Source organism: Gavia stellata, chromosome 8 (genome assembly GCF_030936135.1).
Source record: "Gavia stellata isolate bGavSte3 chromosome 8, bGavSte3.hap2, whole genome shotgun sequence".
Lineage (NCBI taxonomy): Eukaryota > Metazoa > Chordata > Aves > Gaviiformes > Gaviidae > Gavia > Gavia stellata.
The window spans coordinates 29,944,158-29,965,772 of NC_082601.1; the positions used below are offsets into that span (position 1 = coordinate 29,944,158).

The 21,615-nt window shown below is 37.2% G+C and overlaps 1 protein-coding gene across 1 annotated transcript in view; it reads left to right on the top strand.

Moving 5' to 3' along the window:
- The first annotated feature begins 223 nt into the window (after nucleotides 1–223).
- ADAM23 (ADAM metallopeptidase domain 23) overlaps nucleotides 224–21,615 on the top strand; it is a 78,492-nt gene continuing 57,100 nt past the window's right edge. Inside the window, exons 1-3 of the mRNA XM_059820612.1 lie at nucleotides 224–404; nucleotides 1,509–1,735; nucleotides 11,983–12,059. Coding sequence (XP_059676595.1) covers nucleotides 224–404; nucleotides 1,509–1,735; nucleotides 11,983–12,059 — 485 coding nt within the window. The remainder of the gene's footprint in view (nucleotides 405–1,508; nucleotides 1,736–11,982; nucleotides 12,060–21,615) is intronic.

The following is a 21,615-nucleotide window of genomic DNA, read 5'->3' on the forward strand; positions in this document are numbered from 1 at the left end:
GCCCGCCCTCGCGCTGAGGTAACGGCCTCCTGTAACGGTGGAGAGAGGAGCCAGACGGGCGGGTGCCGCCGTGGGGAGCCGCCTGCCCCACTGCACCTCTGTCCGCTGCCCGCCCGGGCCCCCCGCCCTCTCCCGGCCCCTCGGGCACAGTCCGTTGGGGGTGAGGGCGCCGCGCTGCACCCCGGCCGGCCGCCCCCCGCGCCGCCCAGGGGCGCTATGAGCCATGAAGCCGCCCGGCAGCATCTCCCTGCGGCAGCCTCGCTGCGGCCGCCGCCTCCCCGCCGCCGCCTGCCGCCCCACGCTCCTGCCGCAGCTCGGCCGCCTCGTCTCGCTGCTCCTGCTCCTTCATGGCTCCTCCTGCCCCCGGGCCCGCGCCGCTGCAGCGGCCGCCGGTGGGTATGACGGTGTGTGTGTGTTCGTGTGCGTGAGGCGTCTGCTGCCCCTCGGTCCCCGTCCTCCCCCGGCCCCCCCTGCCTCCGCCCTGGGTGATAAACACCGATAACACCCCTTTCCCCTGCACGATTTCTATTCTTCCTCCGCCCCTTCCAGCTTTGTGTACGTGTCTGTTTCGGCGCGTAGGGAAACGGGGCTCAGAAAATGTTTCCTTGGCTTGCTTGCTTACAAAAAAAGAGAGAAACGCGAGCTCTCCCCCTCTCATCTTCTGAAGCCAGTGCTGCAGTGTTTTAGATAGAGGATGGTGTGCGTAGAAATACGCCGGTGAGGTATGCGACAAAAAAAGGCTGAGGTGGTTTTTGTGTGTGTTAGGATGCGTGTCTGCGGGGATCTGACTGGGAAGCTAGTTCGCTGGTTTGGGGTTGGATTTTTGTGTCTGCTTTTTGTTTATTTGCTTTTGATTGCATATAGATGATGTGTGGAATGCTGAATATAGTCGGTTCGTGCATCGTGTTATTACTGTTAGTGTTACATTGCTTGTTGAGTGACTGTATCTTGAAATTTTAATGAGGAAGGATCCAGGATTTCATATCAAAAGCTGCCACTGAAGAAAAGGGCTCTTGTCAAAGTTAAAAGAGAGAGGTAGAAAACTTCCTATTATGTGAAGGGAATTGATTAGCATTCAGTGAGCATGAACTCTGAATTCAGTTTGTCTTAGGAACACGGGGAGTATTCTTAGCCTTTTGTAGATGTGTATTTGTTTTTGTGTGTGTCTTTGAGAGAGAAGAGGACTGAGCTATCAAAGAGGGTGTAGGGGGTAACTACATATCCATTATGTTGGGTTTTTTTTTTCTCTTGGAGGTTGACGAGCATTAAAATATTTATAATCTATGACCACATATGAAAATGTATATGCCTTTAAATAAATAATGTTATTTCTGAAACCATTTTATGTGTGAAAAATGAATCAGATCTAGCTCAATGAGTAAATTATCTTTTTGTTTGCTTGAGTGATTAATAAAATATTATAATACTGCAAGCTAAATATGTAGATTTTTATGGAAATAAACATATTCTGCCATCTAATTTATGGCTGGCATATCTTTCTTCTTCAGACCTGCATTGGAATGAAACGGCAGGCGGTATAGAGGGAGTTCTGGCAGATGAAGAGAATACGTTTCAACAGAATAAAAGCAGTAACAGTAAAAATAACAGCTACAGCAATGCAATCCAGAAAGAAATCACACTGCCTTCAAGACTAATCTATTACATCAACAGAGACTCTGAAACCCCTTACCATATCCTGGATACTAGGGCAAGGCACCAGCAGAAACACAACAAGGTAGGGTAAAAAGAGGCTCATCTGCAGAATTTTCAAAACAGTAATATGTGATGTGGAACTGTGTTTGAATGTTTCATTCTGTAGATCTTCGAGACTTAATGATGGTCCTTACCACCATTTTTAGGAATTAAAGGAGAACATGTAATTAAACAAGAATGTAATTTCCCTTGTGTTAATTTAAAAATAATTATTTTGAATTTCAGGATGGTTCAGAAGCTGAACTGTAGATAAAACGAATGGGAATTACGCAAAGTTAACTTGTCTGATCAGCGTAGATTCCGGTGTCTTGACATGGTATACCATCGTTGACAAAATGCTTCTTCCAAAATAGCTCTAGACGGCAGAAATGTCTGCATAGGGCGTTTCTTTAGAACCCTGAACTTAACAGCATGAGTTACTTGGCTTTGAGTGTATTATGTACTAACTAATAAACGCAGTATTGGTTTCCTGCCAGTGTGTGACCAGTGAAGACCACTGTAAAGTGTTACCAGTTTTTGTCAGATAATACCTGCATTTTTCATTTTTAAAGACAAGATCTAATATTTCATTTTGTATAGATGCAGATAGTAACTTTTTTTCTGAAATTGCATGGGATTGAACAAACTTTGGTTTTGTGAAATAACTTGGTAAAGAAGTAAACCTATTCTAAACTATTTTGTTTAGGAGACACCCTTTAAAATAATTCCATCCTATTTTTATAAATTTTTATTTAAAAAATTAATTTCTTCCCACAGGTTAAAAAGGTAAAGTGAAGGTAAAGATAGTTTGTATAGGAAGAGATTGCCATGGTAGAGAAGAGAGACAGCAAAGCAGATCAGTGTGTATGATGTTACTGAAGGACTTAGCTATAATGGGGTTCCTACCTATTGAATTGCATTTCTTTTGAAACTTTAGAAAGTGAATTTATTATGCATTATATGTGCTTTTGCTGATATTGATTATGTGCCATTTCAGATGTGGAATTAATATGGACACACTGTATAATCTCTGAAAAAAAGATGAGATAGTTGTATAGTTTTGATGTTTTAATGGGAAGAAAGGTTGCTTGAACTTAGATACTAGTATGCATCTTTGGATGCATCTAAATACACCGATACGTTATGGATGGCATGAAAAAACTGTTCAATTTTTGGAAACTGGAGCTACTTAAAAGAATACTACATTCAGAACTAATCCCCCTTTGAAGTGAGGCCACTCTTTTATAAACACTAGGGACTTTCTGTTCCCCTCTTTAGAGAGGCATGTGGGAAGAAAGGGCTTGCAGACCTGCCTTTGGGAATAGTGCTTCCTCCATGTTTCTACATGAGTTTTTTTCTTGGGAATCCACAGAGGAGAATGTCTGCCAATCTCTTTACTTACCCAGAATTCCCACTAGAACATTGCTGCTGTTGCCTATCCTTCCTTTGCCCTACCTTATCCCTACCTGCTGGGCTAAAGCGCTGCAGAAATCAGTGCTGACAGAATTGGTATTGATTTCCTTGGGTATGCTTGCTGCTGAGTGTTGTGTAAAGTGGATCTTCTTTCTACTCACCATGTCCCTTTTAAGCATAGGGAATGCTAACACTGCAGTTTTCCCCACAGAATGGTTCTTTAAGCTTGGGGCTTCATGGACAGTGACATTATGTTGACTTCATTCTTCTGGCATGAAACTTCTGTTGCTTTGATCCATTTAATTGAAGGAAAGGGTTGATTATGTTCCTTGTCCGGATTGATTTTTGCATGTCTTGCTTTCAGAACACCTTAGAGGGCTTCCTGCTGTGTGGCCCCCCCCCACCCCCGCCCCCCAATAACTTGCATCTTGTGTCTTTTCTTGCATGAAGTAATTTCTTTACCCTTCCATCTATTTTACCAGTAATATAATAACAAATATTTTGGTTGTTTTGTTCTATTTAACATTCACTATAATCATCTCTGTGGAGCAGTAATTGGGGGGGGAAGGGGAATTCTGCCTAGGATGTAAAAGCAAAACAACCCATAAGAAAACAGAATGCAATTGGATTATGAAAGGTAGATGAGGGGTTTGATTTTTTTTTTTTTGGGTGGGGGGAGGGGGATTTTTTATACTTGTTTTTATCCTTTTCCAGAATTAAAATAAATGATATATTGTAATAAGTCCTACTTGCGAGGTTTTGCTGTATCCCACATTGGTAATAAAAAGAAATAACCAAAATACCTTTATAGTTAGGTAAAGAAAGAAATCTGTGTTTAGGATTGATTTTTAGCATGTGAAAAAAGTAAAGACAAATATGATGACTTTATATACATACACAGTAGACAGTTGAGGAAGAAAAATACCATTTTTTTCCTATTTTTTACTGTTCTTAGAACCATATGTCCTTTAACATGTATCTTCTTGTCAGCCTTAATATACTGTTTATAGGCATATGATGTGGATATTATTCCATAGGCCCCTTTCTGTGGAACTTCATTATAGTGGCCAGAAGAATATAAGCCATATGATATGGATAGTTTGTGGGATTAGGCCTGAATACCTCAGAAATGCTGAGTCACTATAGGGAGAGGGGAAGAGTAGAGGAAATTGTGTGCATGTGGGAAGAAAGAAGTAAAGCTAGAGAAATATAATTATGTAAAATGATTTAAAATATTTTATTTTCTAAAGTATCTTCCTAAAAGTAAGGGTCTGCAACCTTCTTCATGAAATGTATCTAGAAATGACGGGCTGGAGGAGAAAACAGTATACCAGAGAATCAAAAATCTAAATAAATTGCTTTCTTAGCACTGATCCTCTTTATCCCCTTCTGAATTTGGTGAAAAGCCATCATAATCAGAGGGCGTATGTGATCTGAACTGTTGGTGGAACCTGTGTCATTCCTTATTCTTCTAAGGAGCTTTTTCTTGCTGTTGAAAAAAAGGAATGTTCACCATAGTTTTGACTAAGTGAAGTGGTCTATCTGCAAGGTGGGCAGAGTTCTAGTGTATAATCTATTTTTCTCTTTGTGGTCTAAAAAAAGGATATTTTAAATACTTGGTTCTTGAAGGCTCCAAAGTCTGTATACCTGTTTCCTCGTAGTCCAATTAAGCCTAGCTGGTTTTGAGTTCTTCTTAAGTTATTTTTAGTGTGAAATGCTCAAAAACGAGCATCTGTTTATAAAAACACACTGAAGAAGCTCACAAGAATCCTTAAACTTTCTGAAGAGGTCTGAGTCATCTGTGTTCTGTGGCTCTGTCTTTCTAAATTTCTGCAGATGGAGGTAGTGTTTTGAATGAACTGGTAATCTCTTTATTGAACCGGATGACTGCTTTGATTAATTTTCACAGACTGCATATACAAGGTTGTTGGGACCTAGCAGGAAGACTGGATGGGACACAACTTGTCACAAAAGGCTAGGAGCAAGTCCTTATGGTGGCCAGCAGAGGGAAAATCTCACAACATGAGATGTGATCTCAAGATAATAGGATTATCAGAGAAACACAGCTCAGGACAACCTTACCAAATTTTGAGTGGAAAATAGCTTGAACTAGGTGCATATGAAGGAAGACTGTATCTGCTGGACAGTTTCTAACTGTTTTTAGATCACTGAATCATAAGTTCTTAGAAGTTGTAAAGAAGCAATGTCTTAATGCAAAATTCTAAGCTGTTAGTGTAATTTTGGGGAGGAGGGAGGTGTTAAGAAAACTGTTTTGCAGACCCTGATGACTGGGAAAAAAAAAAGTGTGATAGTAGTTTTGACTGTGAAGATAGTTCCACCCACCAAATAAATTATATTCATTTGGGGCTATTTTTCTTGGGGGGGGATGGGGACACGGGACGGACTCCAGGTGCTTCTATTCAGCTCAGCTGTTTGTCATTTAAATAAAGAACCTTCAGCCTGGCAGGAATATTTTATGTTTTCTGCTATGTTGCCCTGCTTTAAAGGTTGAGATACAATGTTGTCTCAGTCCTTTATGCAACTTTGGTATGTAGCGTACAAAAGTTGAGACGGAAAGCATCCTTAAGATGAAGGAAAACAACTGTATTGCAGCCATTGTGAAGGAGGTAGTGTTGAAGAAAAAGCAAGCCTGTTTTGTAAAAGATGAAAGATCATGGTTAATAATATCTTAAGAAGTGGCATCATGTGAATTCTTACTAAAATCCAGATAAAACTCCTGTGCACTAATTATTGTTTTCCCTTCCCTTGCCTGTCTTAGGCCAGGTCTTCACTTTTAATCCCCATGTAATGAAAACTGATCAAAATAATGAATGAACTTCATGTGGCTTATGTGTATGAGTTTAAGACTCTTGGAGAATCTTTGTCATTTTCAGCTGGCTTTGCAGGTTTTTTTTCAGAATTTTCTGTGGTGCAGCTTCAATTTACACTACTTGCAAATGGATAATTTTGTGTACTTTTTTTTTCTATTCTATATTGAATTTATATTAATGCAAAAGGCTTATCTGGACTGTGTCTTCAGTAGTTATTGTCTAACAGGAGGGTTCAAATTGGTCTTCCAGTCTTCTTTGGTTTCTGGGAGTAGAAGGCCATCTTCCTTATGCCAACTTCTTTTCAAGAAGATCTACATCTTGGTTTCCTAGCTGAAATGTGGGTCATGATATTTCTAAAACTCTTTATTTTTTTTTTTTAATATATTTCTGGGTCCTCTCATGAGCTTCAAGCAATAACCTATAAACGGTTTCAGTTCCTAAGTGATAGGTAGTGCAACACTTGCACTTATTAGGCCTTGTTCTGAAATAAAAAAAAAATTAAGTTTATAGGTTTTCTAGCCTTTGTGCAAGCTGGGTGCTGTAGGAAAGTGGTCCAAGATATTGATGTACTACTTTATGTAGTCTTATGAACGAAACCCTGAGAGGGATATGATTTTAGAGGCCAGTGTCACTACAGATGGGTGGGTAAGTATTGTCATGTTGGGAGAGAATGCTGAGTTCTGGCCCCTGGGGTTAAAAGAGCAACAGTAGGATTGCTTTCAGAGGTAGGCCTGAGCCTTTGCTCACATGCTGACAACCATTCTTTCAAAGCACGGTCTTCGAGGCTTGAGGTTCAGGTGCATCAAAGTAACCTCTCTTGTTAATCATTAAAGACCAGAAACAAATAATCAACAGGAACTTTTCTGAAATCCTGTATGTTTTAAGCATGAGTTTTTACATGCTGCTGTGATATTTATGGATGCTGTTTCAGTATGAAATGCTTTATTTCCAATGAATAGTGGAAGGTTATCTGGGCATATGTGCCACATAATAGATGTTTTCCAAACACTAAAGAAGGATGGCTTCTGTATGAAGTCTGAGGATAGGCAAACAAGCTAAAAGAGTAAGGAACTAATATGTAGTAAGTCACATTGATTTGTGACAAAAGTTGTACTGTTACCAGAATGAAGGTCTAGATCAAAAAAGTGTTTTAATGGTGTAAAATCCATCTAAATCTGACTCAGGTTTCTGATCCCAAAGTGGGAGTGATGAAACCCCTTGCTCAGCTACTGAAATAAGAGAGGCAGCTTTTGGCCATTATTTTAGTCAGCAGAATTAGATGCAAAAATAGATTTCTAAAAGCAATGAGCTTGTCATTTGGAGATCATATCTGTATGAATATAGCAAAAAGACCCATAGGTGCTATCAGTCAGTTAAATAATGCTGTTACTTTTGTTTAAAGACTTGTGACAGAACTTAGTGTTTTTGAAGGGATAACACATTATTGCATTTGGCATAGTTTTACTGTGAAGAAAGTAAAACCAACGTAGTACTTTACTTTTGGTGATGATGGTTGTAAAATTCCTGAAAGTCTGGAAAAAGAGAATTATGGACAAGTGATGCCCAACCGCAATAATGAAAACAGTTACACTGTTCAAGTTGACATGGATCAGTAGAACTGAGATTCCAGTTACAGCCTTCTAGTCCACTTTTATCTTGAAACTTACAGTAAGCTAATGACTGATTTGAAAGAAACTGGAATTCTTTATGTATATGGATTTTTAGCTTGGAAAAAAACCTGAGCGTTACTGCTTTGCACAAGCTACAGCACTCTTAGAATGTCCCTAGTATGAAGAAACTGTTATTACAGTGACTATGCTAGTAATCTGAGCTTCCAGAACAGTGAAAAAAGAAGTAAAGTAAGTCTTTGCTGCAGAAGAAAACTTTATGTAACTTTGCAGCTTTGCTGTTGGAGTAGTTTATAGATGTCAGAGTGGGAAGCTCTGTAGAGGTTTTTAAATGATAAACAAACATGTACAAAGACCAAAAAACTTGGTCTCCTCTTTAAGTAAAGAATACTCATGCAGATGTGAACATATGCATGTATGCAAGTGCTACAAGAAGGTGATGTTTAATATTTTTCCTGTGAAAAGACATGGTAAGATATCTAGCCCATATATATTCTTCAAAATATATGGTAATTTACATTATATTCTTGTTTGAATTTATATTTCTATGCCAATCAAAAGAACAACGCATTTCAGATTATACTTAAGGCATTGTATTCCACAGTAGCTGGTAAGAGAATATTGTGAAATGATAAGCTGTATAACAGAATTCCACAGATAATTTTCTGAAATACTTCCTCCTATCATGGTGGTACATGACAGTTGTAATGGCTAAAACACCTGGTGACAACTCACGGGTAGCTTTCTGTGCTAACGTGTTACAGGAAAAATGTCAGTTTCAGGATTAAATACTTCAGTCTCATCACCTTCACCTGATTTCTGGTTCATGGCTTTCATGTGTGGTTATCTATTATTAAACTGGCTTAACAAAAAATCTGTATTTTGCTGCAGCAGTGATGTATCACATTCACCTGAATTCAAAACAGTGTTTTTGCTAAACTGCAGGGATTTAAAATCTAGTGTTCTTTTTGTAATCAATGGTTTGAGTTGAGTTTGGTGGAGAACATGTCCTACTGCAGGGTAGCAAATTAGTGCCAGCTGCTTTGCAGCAATTGCCACATCTGTTAAGTGAGGCACGGTAATAGATAGCAAGTGGTGTTTTTAGATACAGAAGTAATTGTTTTCAGAAATAGCAATGATATTCTAGCTAATCCTACAAGATGAACTTTTTCTTATGATACTGTAGACTGAGAATACATGTTACTTTATATAAATTGCAGAAAGATAAAGAACACATGGTTGATGGCTTAGGAACTTAAAGGATGATATACATGTATCATTGAATGGGCTTGACTGGACAAAAGAAAAGCTATAGCAGATCAGACTAGACATCGATCTGGCTGTCCCTGAGAGCAATCAGTAGCAGATGCCTAGGGAGGGACATAGGAGCAGAGCATAACAGTCATGGGGTGCTACTTCCTAGTTTCAGGATTTCGGCATGTTTCAGTACACTATGATTGCTTTTGAAGTGTGTTTTATTATTTGAGGTGTTATGTCTTCCTCCACATTTAAGCATTTTCTTAATCAGTTAAGTAGCTTGAATCTTCTTGAAAGATATTCAAGAGTTTGGCTTATTTAGTTGGTTTGGAATTGGCAGTCAGACCAACAGTAGTGACAAAAACAAAAAAAAAATATTGAAGTGGGAAACAAAATACTTGAGAATCTCTCTTGCAGGTGATTATTTAGCCTTGATGCTGCTCTTGTTCTAAAAAGTGTTTCAGAGAATACACATTTTAAGTAATGCGTAGTCTGTTAGGAGAAGTGAAAGAAATGCTGCACTTATACCAAACTGAAAAGGAATGTATTTTTATTTCTAAGCTAAACCTGGAAAAAGTATATAGTCACTTTTTATGTTACTTTTTTGCTCAACGTAGCTAAGTATAGCATTTGGGTCATTGTTAGTTAGTATTGTTTCTAAAATGACTTGTAAACATCGTTAATGATAAACTACACTGAGTAAATCCTGATTGGACAGTCACTTTTTGCCATGTTACATGTGTCGGGAATGTTATGTCATAGATCTGTAAATTATAAGATTATCTTAAAGGAAAGACTCAGTCTTCATGGTTTGTATGTAAAAATGCAATATACTAAAAATTACCATGTTTATCTTCAAGCAGGAGATATTTTGAAAAACTTCCAAACTCAGAGAGAGAGAGATATTTATAAAAATAGTAGAAACTAGGTACTTCAAGAAATTATATAGTTCTCATTTCTCATGTTTCAGAATTACCTTAATGGAATAGTACATACTCTTTTAAATTTTCCAGATAGTTAATATTGAAGTCTTGTTTGTGGCACATATATGAAGACATATAATTTTAGGTAAATGTTACATGTGAAGGAGACTGAAAGCAATAGCTCCTGTAACTCTAAGTGGAATCTGTATGGGATAAAACTAATGGCAACCCTTTTCCTGCAACAAATTTTCATGCTTTTTTTAAAAAATTAAATTAATACAAATGCATGTTGAAAATATAATCAGGTTTTTGTCACAAACAGGTCCTTGAAAATCTCCTTCTGACACTTACTCCTTGGTTTCACCGTGCAAAAAAGTGGAGCAGGGGCTGAAAAGCCTCTCCTGCTAGGCATGCATTTAAACCGAGATTCTATGCTCTTTTTTTTTTTTTTTTTAATATATATGCTAGCTTTATCCTTGCAGATTCTCTCAGGTTCTCTCTTGATGGAGGTTCTCTCCATCTAGTCACTTGTTTGTCTTTGTACTTAAAGTCTTTCACTCTGGTGACTCAGAGTGGCTGTAAACTTAGTTTGCCAGGCCAGTGTTATCTCAGTGATTTGGTGAACTAGTGAGACAACCATTAATATTCATTTACCAAAAAATGTAACAGAGAGAAAGCTTGATACTGGTTTGCTTCCATATTATTTTAGATATCACCTAGGAATACTATTTTTAAAATGCTTGTTTAAAGTTATTGTACTTTTTTCATAAACAAAAAACAGGCTTTAGGTAAGAGATTGTTTAATGATATTAAAGTTCCTTTAATATATTTTGTAACTACACACTTTTAAAAAAGAAGCTTGACAACAGAGCTCTGTGACCCGTTTGAAAGGGAAATTATAATTCCAGGGGCAAAGAATGATAAACTAACACAGGAAACATCACAGCTGATTTTAGTCACTATAGCAACTTTTAGAAATAGTTTTTTAAAATTATATTGAAGGGTTTCATGAAAGATGACGGATACCTTTGCTGAGAAATAAGATTAAAATCAGTGCTGCTCTGTAGTGCAAGAAAAGAAGCGGAATATAAAGAATTTATCCTTTGTGGAAAAATTTCCAAAGGAGAACAAAATTGTAGGCCTTGTGGGCCATAAAAGCTAACCTTCATATTACTTAAGTTATGCCAGAAACTAGCTAGAACTTTATATAGTTTTTGTGACATACCTGAAGATTCATTGTGGTGTTTAATAAAAAATAGTATTTTTTTATCTTTTGATTAAAAGGCTTAGTCGTAATATTCCAACTTTATGTAATTATTAATGGTGTATCAAGTTAGTGTATAAGCAAGCGTGATTTGGTTAGAACATTATCAGGGAAGAGGTTCTATGAAATTCAGATCTAATCTGTTCCACCCTGCTTGGAACAATGTCTTCACAAAAAGAAATTCTTGGATCATCTCTTATCTTCTCCTTATTTTCCTAGAAAACAGGTGAGCATGTTTTAAATGTGTTTGGCTTCAGTTACAACAGTATAGAAAAGAATAAAGAATACAGTTTTTATATCTGACAAAAATTGAATATCCTGAAAGTTAACTCCCTATGCAAGACAAGCTAATGTTCGTTGTTTGTTGTTGTTGTATGTTGAGCAGCATCAGTCTTCCGTACACTGGTTTGGCTACAATGCCAAGTACAAAGCCTTTAATTGGGGGGGAATTACTTTGAAGGAGTCTTTCGTAACATGTAATACAAGTCTTGCCATAATTTTCTTATTTGAAGGCGTGTATTACAAATGCTTTAATTATTTCAGGCCTTTTAAAGTGAATGAATGGAGTAACATAATTAAAAGAACAGTATACTACATTACTTAAGCTTTTGTTACATAGCCATCTAGTTATGGCAAAATACAGACATTTATATGAATCTTCTTTTTTCTTTTTTTTTTTTCTTCTTGTTTTTGTGAGGAATGAGTGTGTATTTGAAAGCATGTTTTCCATGTACCATTTGCTTTTCTCTCTTCCTTTATCCTCTAAAAAGGCAAATCCTTTTGAATCAGAATTTGGTAAAAGGGCAAAGCTTTTCATATGCCTATGGGAGTCATGAAAGTAAGCATGTTTTCCGTAACTTTGTTTTTCACAGGTGTTTGTCACATATTTATTGCATATAAAGCTCAGTGATTCTTTTGACAATTTTAAATATTCTGCTAAACTGTATAGTACTCCTGTGTGTTCATGTTTACAGGCTGTACATCTGGCCCAGGCAAGTTTCCAGATTGAGGCCTTTGGCTCCAAATTCATCCTTGACCTCACATTGAATAAGTAAGTGCACACTTCGAGGCTTCTTTCTTTCCTGGTCTTATTATCTTTAACTTACGGTACAAGGTCAGGGCATGTGAAATCCCAAGATCTGTGGAAAAATATGCTGTTATCCAAGTTGATTAATACAAAATAATATTTAGCCTTTTTTAAGTGAGGTAACTGTTACCCTTGCTGATGCCTATAACATACATACCTTTAAAATTATATTATGAATAATAAAATAAATTATGATAAATAGAGAGATTCCAGTACCAGTAGTGCGTGAAAGTTGTGGATTTTCTTGTGCATTTTTTTACTTATTGATGAACTGTCATGCAGCTGTTATTTTAGCTGCTCAAGTCGGTGTGTAGGAATATTGTAAATACTTGTATGAATGGCTTATCTTTAATGATCTGGAAAACATGCTATTGTCACTATAATCATGAAGTTCCTAATGAGGTGCGAGTCCTAACGGTTTGGCTGTACTGAAAGGTGCAGCTAGAGTCTATTTATCAATAAGACAGACAATTTTACATAATCGTCAGGTCTAGAAGATCTCAATTGTAATACAGGTCAATGGTGATTTAGCTGTTTGTATCACATCTATTTGTATCCCCAGCTGAAGGTATGGAACTATGTGTTTTTCTAAAAATTGAAGTTTTCTTTGCCACTGAAAGTTTACACTGAGAAAGTTTAAGAATAAGGTAGAAGTATAAAATCAGTACTAAATACTGGACAGGTAAAATTATCTACAGTATTCCTTAAAAGGGCATTTGCCCCTTCTGTTGCCCTTGAGCCTTTCAGCACACTTAAAGGAGAAACAAATTTACAGAAATAATTGCTTACTGGTTTAAAAAAACCCTATGTGTTCCTCTGGTCTTGAGGTCCATATGAGGTCTTATTTTGGTCTTAACTGTCATGTAATGAAAGTTTTGTTAGGGAGGAAAATGCAAGCTTATTAAATCTAATAGCTTTTCAAAGCAGCAAGCTATGATTTTCTAAAATATGTGAAACTGTTATATTCACATATTTTACTGCTTGGTTGCTAGTTATCAGATGTTCTGCTGTAAAGGTGAACTGGAGACATTTTCCTTCATCCATGCATAATTTTAAAGTTAGGTTGCTCTTGCAATTCCATCTTTTAAAATGTGACACAAAGTCTTGAGTGGCTGGCAAAAGACAAGTTAGTACAAAGGCAGGGAATGGCACACAGAATGGAAGGAGAAAGAAGGCTTGAAGATAACTGGGTGTTCCCTAACCTCTGGAAGAACTGTAGTGTAGTGCAAGACTATGGTGTTTTATGAGAGTCAGAGTTGGACCCATGCAGAGTAATTCTAGCGGGATAATCATGACACATTTGTGAAGGGAAGCTGTATCTAGAGTCCTCTAAGCTACATGGAATTTCTCCTCTTGGTCCGCTTGCCACTGTTCCTGTTTGCATGTCCAGCCAGTAGCAAGACTGAGCACACATTCCCAAGATGGCAGTATACATAGGATATGGCTGGTCACACAGACCATCACAGAGGAAAAACATTGCCTTTACTGGCACCACATATAAATGCAAGCAGCACTCAGGTGAACAAGAATACAAACAGCCTGATGAAGTTGTTCTCCAGCTGATGGGAATTGGAAGTTTGCTCGTGAAACATGTGCACTAGCCCTCTCCTGATTCACAAGCATGCTCACATTCATTGACTCAAATGTTAACACAGGCTTTAAGTTCATCAAACATTCATGTCTAGGCCTGTGGTCTCTTACTTGGTCACTGGTTTAGACCTTAGGTCTTTCCAGATACAGGTCTCCTCATAGTTGTTGACTGACTCTAAAGTTTGCTTGCACATCACGCCTATGCAGAATAGAGAGCAAAGTCACATAGAAAATAATACAAGTAGGACTCAATAAAAACAGAGGACAGACTGCAGTGACCAGGTGCAAGGCTGGGCCAAACAAACCTACCAAGTGTAACCTTGCAGCTTACACTAATGACTTCTTTTTATGCCACTTCGTCTCCATTTTCCCACACTTGTTCTATCCTGATTCACCTTCCCTACCTTTGGCACTTCCTCTGAACATCCCATAAAAATGTTTGCACATTTCCACAAGCCCCTGCAGACATCCTGTAATAAGTTTGTTCTTTCCCAGGAGACCCATGATGACATTGTTTACCACTTCTTATCTGTTCTAAAGTTCTGGTTGAACCTCTTCAAGGCCATGGCTGAGTGGCTCCTTCCATGGCCTGTCAGTCAGTGACCTAACGGAGATAATAACAAAGACCAGAACTCTCACCTCCTTCATTAGGGTTTGTGTGTCTTGGTGTTGGTTGCTTTTCCTGTCCTAGTCTTTTGTGCTGAACGGCTGTTAACCAAATACAATCACAAACCCAATAGCCTTACATTCCCCATATCTTTGCAATGTTACCCATTATCCAGCCCTGGTGTTTGTCCTTGCTTATTTATAACAACAAACGGTCCATAAAGAAAGTAAATGTACATATTTTTTCCAGCTGTGGTTGCTTTATCAGCAATCAAGAAATGCAGTATCTTTCACTTCAAAGAGAGAGGGAGATCACTTGCTGTGCACCTTATGTGAAGGAGTTCTGCTCTTGGGGTATCAAGAATTTTCTTACTGGCTCTATGCAAGGTGCAGGGTGTTCAGGTGCCTTACTGGTATCCCTATGGTTTACCTCTTTATACATTAGGTCTTCTCCTAGCTTCCTAAGTAGTTTTTGACTCATAAATGTTTGACTCTATCTGGTTCTGCACCAGAAAATAATGACTTCAAAAACCTGTCCTACTTTTTGACCTGACGTAAGACTCTAAAACCGTAAGTCATAAAACTTGTAACATTATAAATTGTAAATACCCATAGACAATGATTTGAAAAAGACCATTCTTGTATCTCAGTTACATTTATGTGTTCAGCAAAATGCTGCTTTTTTGCTACTATGTTGGATTACAATGAATTTTAGTTGGCATACTGGTATTGCTAATGTTTGGTTAGAAGGAAAGGCAGAAGAACAACAGGGCCACAGACTTGAGCTGTTATGTGCTATTGGCTAAAATAATCCAGTTGCGTGTGGAATACATATTCAAAATCAGGAATACCCTTGAATATATATTTGTATCAGTGACTCTAAGGTGAGTTCATGTCACCTATTCTGTGTGTGTATTCTGGTTTCATCCCTGCCTTTTTTAGGAAAGTTCTTCAAGTATATAAAGCTAAAATCAGAGGATGGTTGCTGCCTATAAACAGGTTCTAGTTTTAAGTTTTCTTTCCCTTTGTTGGAATCTGTGTGGTTGCCTACCTTTTATGTTCCAGCTGCTCTTTTTTTCACAGCAGGTACTATAACAAGGAGGTGAAGAAAATTGGATATTCACTTGCCTTAATAATTGTCAAGATTTTGTAAGAAGAACAGATGGCAATCTGAAAGTTTCTGAAGCACGTTAATATAAATCTTTACTTGATGTTTTCTATCTTGCTATAGTGTAACGGCACAAACAGCTTGAAGGAAATATAAGCCCGTCAAACCTCCTGAATGCAGTAATGTAAGATTTGCATGGAGTTTGAAAGCGTAATCAACTTTTCAATTGCATGAAGCCTACAGGTGTTAAAACAGATGAAATATAATTTGTTATCCTAAAGGTCATTGTTGGCAGCTTTTTCTGACAAGAAGACTCAGGAAAAAAGAACTCTTTAACAAGGTGGGCTACTCTGAAGTTTCAGACATCTTGCCCCTTGTTACACTTAAATGTTTGACCTGAAATTGGCTGTCAGCGTGATGTCATTTATGACAATGCATAATAATTGCAGATATGTGGATTGTGGAAATAATTTGATGCAAAAAGTAATAATTTTTCTAATCTGTAATGGATTAAATAATATTTTTAGTTAATGCTCTTAGTACAAAAATGAAAGATTATAGGGTACTAGTGGGTAATAATTAATCCCATTTGAAAAGTTAGACTTTTTATAATTCAGCTATGATTGTCTGCCCAAACCTGTTACTTGTTGGATAGGGAATTTATCAGGTACCACTGTCTTAAACCCCAATTTATATAAAAAGCATTTAGGAAGTGTTCATTAATTTCAGTAAATTAATATTTTTGTCCTTAAACAATACTGTCAGTTCATTTGTTGTAACAATGTATTTGAGTAATCAATGATCCTAGTATAGCTGAGAAATTTCTTATTTTTTTGTTTATATATTATAGACATAAACAAATGTCTGTGAGGTGCTAACAAATTACTTTTTAATGATCTCTTTTCCACCAACATGTAAAAGGCTTTTAAGTTGCTGTTCTTCTGTTGAAGGACAAGTGTTTCTGCAGGTAACTCTTATGTCCTGTTTAAAGCTAGCAGTCTTTATGTTCCTGTGTAGTACTAAAACACATTAGAGAGCAATACTACCTAAAGCAGTGAATGAAAAACGTCTACTTGCTGGTTTTTTAGTGATGAGGGGAGTTGGCTATATTGTCTGGCAGTTTTCAGCCAATGGTCTAGCACCAGTCTCCAAATAAAGGCATCTCCTCCAGCACGGGGGGCTGGAGCCATGCTACAGCCTTCCCCCGCTGGGACTGTGGTGGCTGAGGCACATACAAGGAATGGGGAATTAGGTACCTGAGCTGGACAGAAACGGAAAGTAAAAACCAAAGACAAAAACTTCTCTCCCTTCCTACTCTGAACTTCCCTCAAAATTTAGGATTTTGGGGGAAGGGGAAAAGAAATCGCCAAAACCAGCATGTATTTTTCAGCTTTTCCTTCTTTTCCCTGTAGAAATCCACCTTTCCAGGAAAATTCATTTCCAGGAAAATGGATTTGCTTTTCAATGAAGAGATCATATGAAAAAAATCTGGCATCTTTGGCATGAACTGAAAAAAAAAAACAAACCCCAAACCACCACCTTTGACAGTAACATGACTTAAATATCTGAGACTTTAAAATATTATGATTCTTGTGAGCAGTCAGTCTCTTACGTGAAGTGCAGCATTACAGCCAATATATTACAGCCAATTTTATCCATCAGTTTAAAGCTTATAATCGTTGTGTAATCTTTGTGGTGTATGTTTCTGTAGGGCTGAATTTAACCTGAGTATAGTCCCAGAGGACATTACATTGTTAGCATAATTTAAAAAACAGTAGGGCAGTAACTGGAGTATTTGAGAATCTCTTTGATTCTTGTTTTTTCTCCGAATTATTTTAATGGAAATGGGAAGACTAGTCACAGTTTTCCAGAAGGAAACTTCAAATATTTATAACACTCCTATTTAATAAAAGTTTAAACATTTAGGGTAGTAAATGGATCGTGTAAGATACACAAGCTCTGTAAATTAAATGTGATAATATTACTGTAGCAAGTTTAACTCTAGTCTGCTTTTTAAAATTTGTTGCAGATGAGATGCAAAGAAATCAGTGTTAGGATTTTACAACAATGCATGTGTACTCCTGTGAGTAAGTGCTGTCTTGAGTGCCTCAGCTGTAAATAAGAGCTTTACTGCCTCATTTGCCACTCCCAGAACTGGAGGCAACCTATTAAAAGTTATCATTTGCTTCAGCGGGCATTTCACATGCAAAAAGACTTGGAGAGGTTTTAGCATCTGTCTCTATATTTTTCAAGACATTTTAATGTGTTAAAAAAGCTTTCATTTGTCATTTTAAAAAAATATAAAACCCTGATGGTGTGAAGAAGCTTCCTTTTCAATTACTGTGTTCAGCCATAAATCAGAAGCATTAATTATAAGCAGTATTTCGGTTATTCTGTCTTCTCTTAGTATTTTGTTTCTGTAATATTAAGTGTTTAGTACAATTCTCTTCAGGTATTCTTTTCCATCCTGTCACTAAGGTTATGATAAAAATGTGTATTTTATAATGTTATGTGTGCATTTGTATGTTCAGTAATGTGCACTGTCTAGTGTTCTACTCATTCACTCTTCCAGGGTACAGTAGGAGGCAGCACTGATCCTGCCACTGACCAAGGGCTTGCACTGTTAGCTCAATGTCTCAAATATTTCTCAGCAGTATTTCCAGCTCCTTGTCATCTACTTCTTTCATTCCTCCTAGAACTTTCCAGATCAGTCCTTTTAATATTTTTTCTTTTTTGATCTCATTTTTCTTCATCTCATCCCCTTCTGTTTAGCAAATATGTATAAAATAAAAAGCGTGTATGTGTGTCTGTTTCTGTATGTTTTATAGAGAAGAACTTATAACTGTAGCCATAGAAATTACTGTTGTAGTCCCTGACTACAACAAAGCATTCAAGTTTTGGATTCCCCATAGTAATTAAGTAATGTCTCTATGCCTGCTGTGCAATGCATGAGTAGAGTTGTGCTCCATAGAATGGCTATCAATACAATCATTGACAGCAGAGCTTATTTCAAGAAGACTATAAGAAACTCAGTGTAGGCCAATTTGTTTGAAATTCCACTTTTTTTTTTTTTTGGTGCTGATGTAAGAGCTCTTGGGATGTATGTTCCTGCATGGGATCTGGGAGCCTTTGGGAGGAGGCATCTTAAAGAATTTGAGGAAAAAAAAACCCAAACAAACAAACAAAAAAACCAAACCAAACACACAGACCTGAGAGGGCATGCTGTTTGTCTTTTAAAATGCAGACATTGGTGTTGGGAATGTTAGCCCTCTTGTCAGATCACTTGCTTGTGGAGTGAAAAGACTTTATTCTGTGTGCTCCTGATCCTGGATTTAATTAAGTGTGGATTTCAGACCCTTCTGAACAAGGTTTTGAATGCCTGTCAGCTGAGATGCGACCACAGCCATTGGTTTGGTGGATTGTTAGGGTCAACGAGCTCAGGGCAAGGTAAATACACATCTGGGGCAATATGACAATGCTATAAAATTCCGTGTGGCAGGATGAGGATGTTTATTGCCTTATTTTGTATAACAGCTACAGGTATGAAATACAGGAGGAGGTTTGAAAGGAAGTGCTTCTCACAAAAAAAAAAAAAAAAAGAAAATGCAAATCGTCTTGTCACCGGATATTGTGCATATTAAACTATTTACAGGAGTTAAAGGGTTGGAAGAACTTGCAGAAAAGACATCTACGGAGGGCCATTGAAAACAATTATACTGACTCTGGTTTATGAAATCCTGGTGTCACAGATCACTGGGTGCTGAGAAAACTTGCTGAAAAATTGCTACATGAGTGTATTTGCTGTCACACAACATAGTAAGCAGTTGTCTGACTTGATGCATCCTTTCTTAGGTTATGTTCTTATTCTTCGCTCACATGTAACCACTGTAACAGTTCTTCACCACTGCCACGTTACCTTTCTAGTCTAGTAGATTTTTCAGTCTGTTTCTGAGGTGGTCCAGTCTTGTCTATAGTGAGATCTTTATGCTGAAGTGAATTACTGGGATCTCAGATTCTGTCATAGTCAGGCTGAAATCTTTGCATTTGGAGCTAGTATAAAGCCTGTGTATGCTTGACGTATGATTAATTAAGTTCATCAAACTAGCTCCTAAGAGCCTATTATCACTGAGTTTAACTTGATTCAATGACAGAGCTAAAGTTGTGCAATATAGTTCAACAAGGAAGCATGGATTAAAGGAACCAAAATAAACTTTTCATTTCCTGGAGTACCAAAATGTATCTCTGATTCTGCTGTAGTCATTAATCTAATCTGAAGGTGGTCAAGTCAGCTCTCTATAAGTATAAATAAACTTATTAAACTAGTTTTAGAATTAGAAATAAAATAAAAAAAACACATCCACATCTGGTTGGATTTTTCCTTCATAGTAAGAGTTGGTTTAAGTTGGACTGTTATCATTAGACATAAAGTATCAGAACACATGAAGCATTCAGTGAATTATTTAAGAGGAGAAGAAACCCAAGTTTCTTTTGTATATAAAAAAGCTTGCTTTAAATGAAGGAAGCTTTGGCAAATATGGTTACCATTGAATGAGACCGTTCTGGCAAAGACAGATGGCAGCCCTCAACCTTACACTACAGGTTAATAAAATTGTTATTGATAATTCAGAACTACCTGTTTTCCAAGCTGGTGATGGAAGAAAAGGATCAATTAAAATGCAATATTGAATGAACTTGAACAGTGTTTAAATGAAATCTTTATTTTGTCAATTGCTCTTCTAGGAAAGTTCTGTCACAGCAAATTACATTGAGGTATTTTCCACGACACAGTACTCATATCTTCTGTAATATTGTCTAGCTGTTCACTTCTTAATATCTTTTTACACAGCACTTTTTAAAGTGGTATCATCTTCATTGCTATGGTAAAGGAAAATATAGCAGAAACTGAGCAACATACTGTTTTTAATATTCTGAAGAACTCTTCAAGCTCCTACTTTCAAAATGCTTGCTGAATTGGCCATTAAAATATAGCATGCTCCATTCTCTGAATGACCTTGAACTGACTCAGGGCTTCTTGCACTGAGGGAGGCAGGCTGATCCAGAAAAGAATCTGGAGCATTTTCTGCACCATTCTATACAACTTCAGAACATGCTTTCCTGTCAGTCTTTTTTGGAGATCTTTCCCCATCTGAGGACCTCTTAATACCTGAAGTATCACCTGGGTAATTTCAGTTTAATAAATTTGTTGTCGGGTCATCCTTTTCTCTACCTGAAAGACAAGCCAAACAAAAACAAATGACAGAGCAAGTCTGTGCAAGAAGTGATTTTTTTTAAAATAAGTGTACTGTTTACTGTTATAAAATCATTATGGTATTAATAGCAGAAGTGAGTGGGGGCTTTCTTTGATTCCATAGTTATGAAAAAGTTAATCTATACACCTGCATCATCAGTTGTTTCTTTTAATTGCTGGTAAACACAGATGCTTGACCCATAGTGTCACGTTTTGATTTTTAAGCTCCTTCAAGATAATATAAGAAAAAGTAGTGAAACCTTGCTGTGATTTGAAAAATAACAATGAATATTTGCAATATATTTTATTTCTTGGAGACACTATTGTCAGAGCAGCTTCAAAGACAACAGCCAAGTAAAGACTACTGCTAGAAACTTAATAATGAATTCCCGTAAAAACAGTTGATTCAACAAAGTTTGTGGATAGAATTGAAACTGGTAATAGAAACAAGGCTATAGATGGCCATTTCATTAGATGACTGTGTCTTGATGATCTAACAAAATGCTGTAGCAAGGACTCAATTTGTTTTTCACATCTTTATATGCTACTAAACCATATCTGTCAAATGGACAAAAACATCTGATTGGTATTCTGTTAAGTAATTCAACTAAACTAGGTTGCTCAGACACTGGTACTGAGCTTGAATAATTTCAGAATACTTTAAAAAAATTAATAGGTTATTGCTTGCTAGTAGGTTAGTATGAAGATAATTTAAGAAGTATGCAGGAAAGATAACGTAGTTGTAGTCCGATTTTCCGCAGACTCTGTACTAGGTTCCTGGAAGCTAACTTGGTTACTTGCGTATGAGATCTCTTAGTCATTTCATAGCCCCTACGTACCCAAATCAATTCTTTTTATCAGGATAGTTAGATGCCAACTGAGGTAATCCACTTTTCACACTGCGGCTCTCCTGCTAATGAAAACAGCAGCAGTGAAATATGTGCTGGGGAAGTGGATGCGAGTTCTTT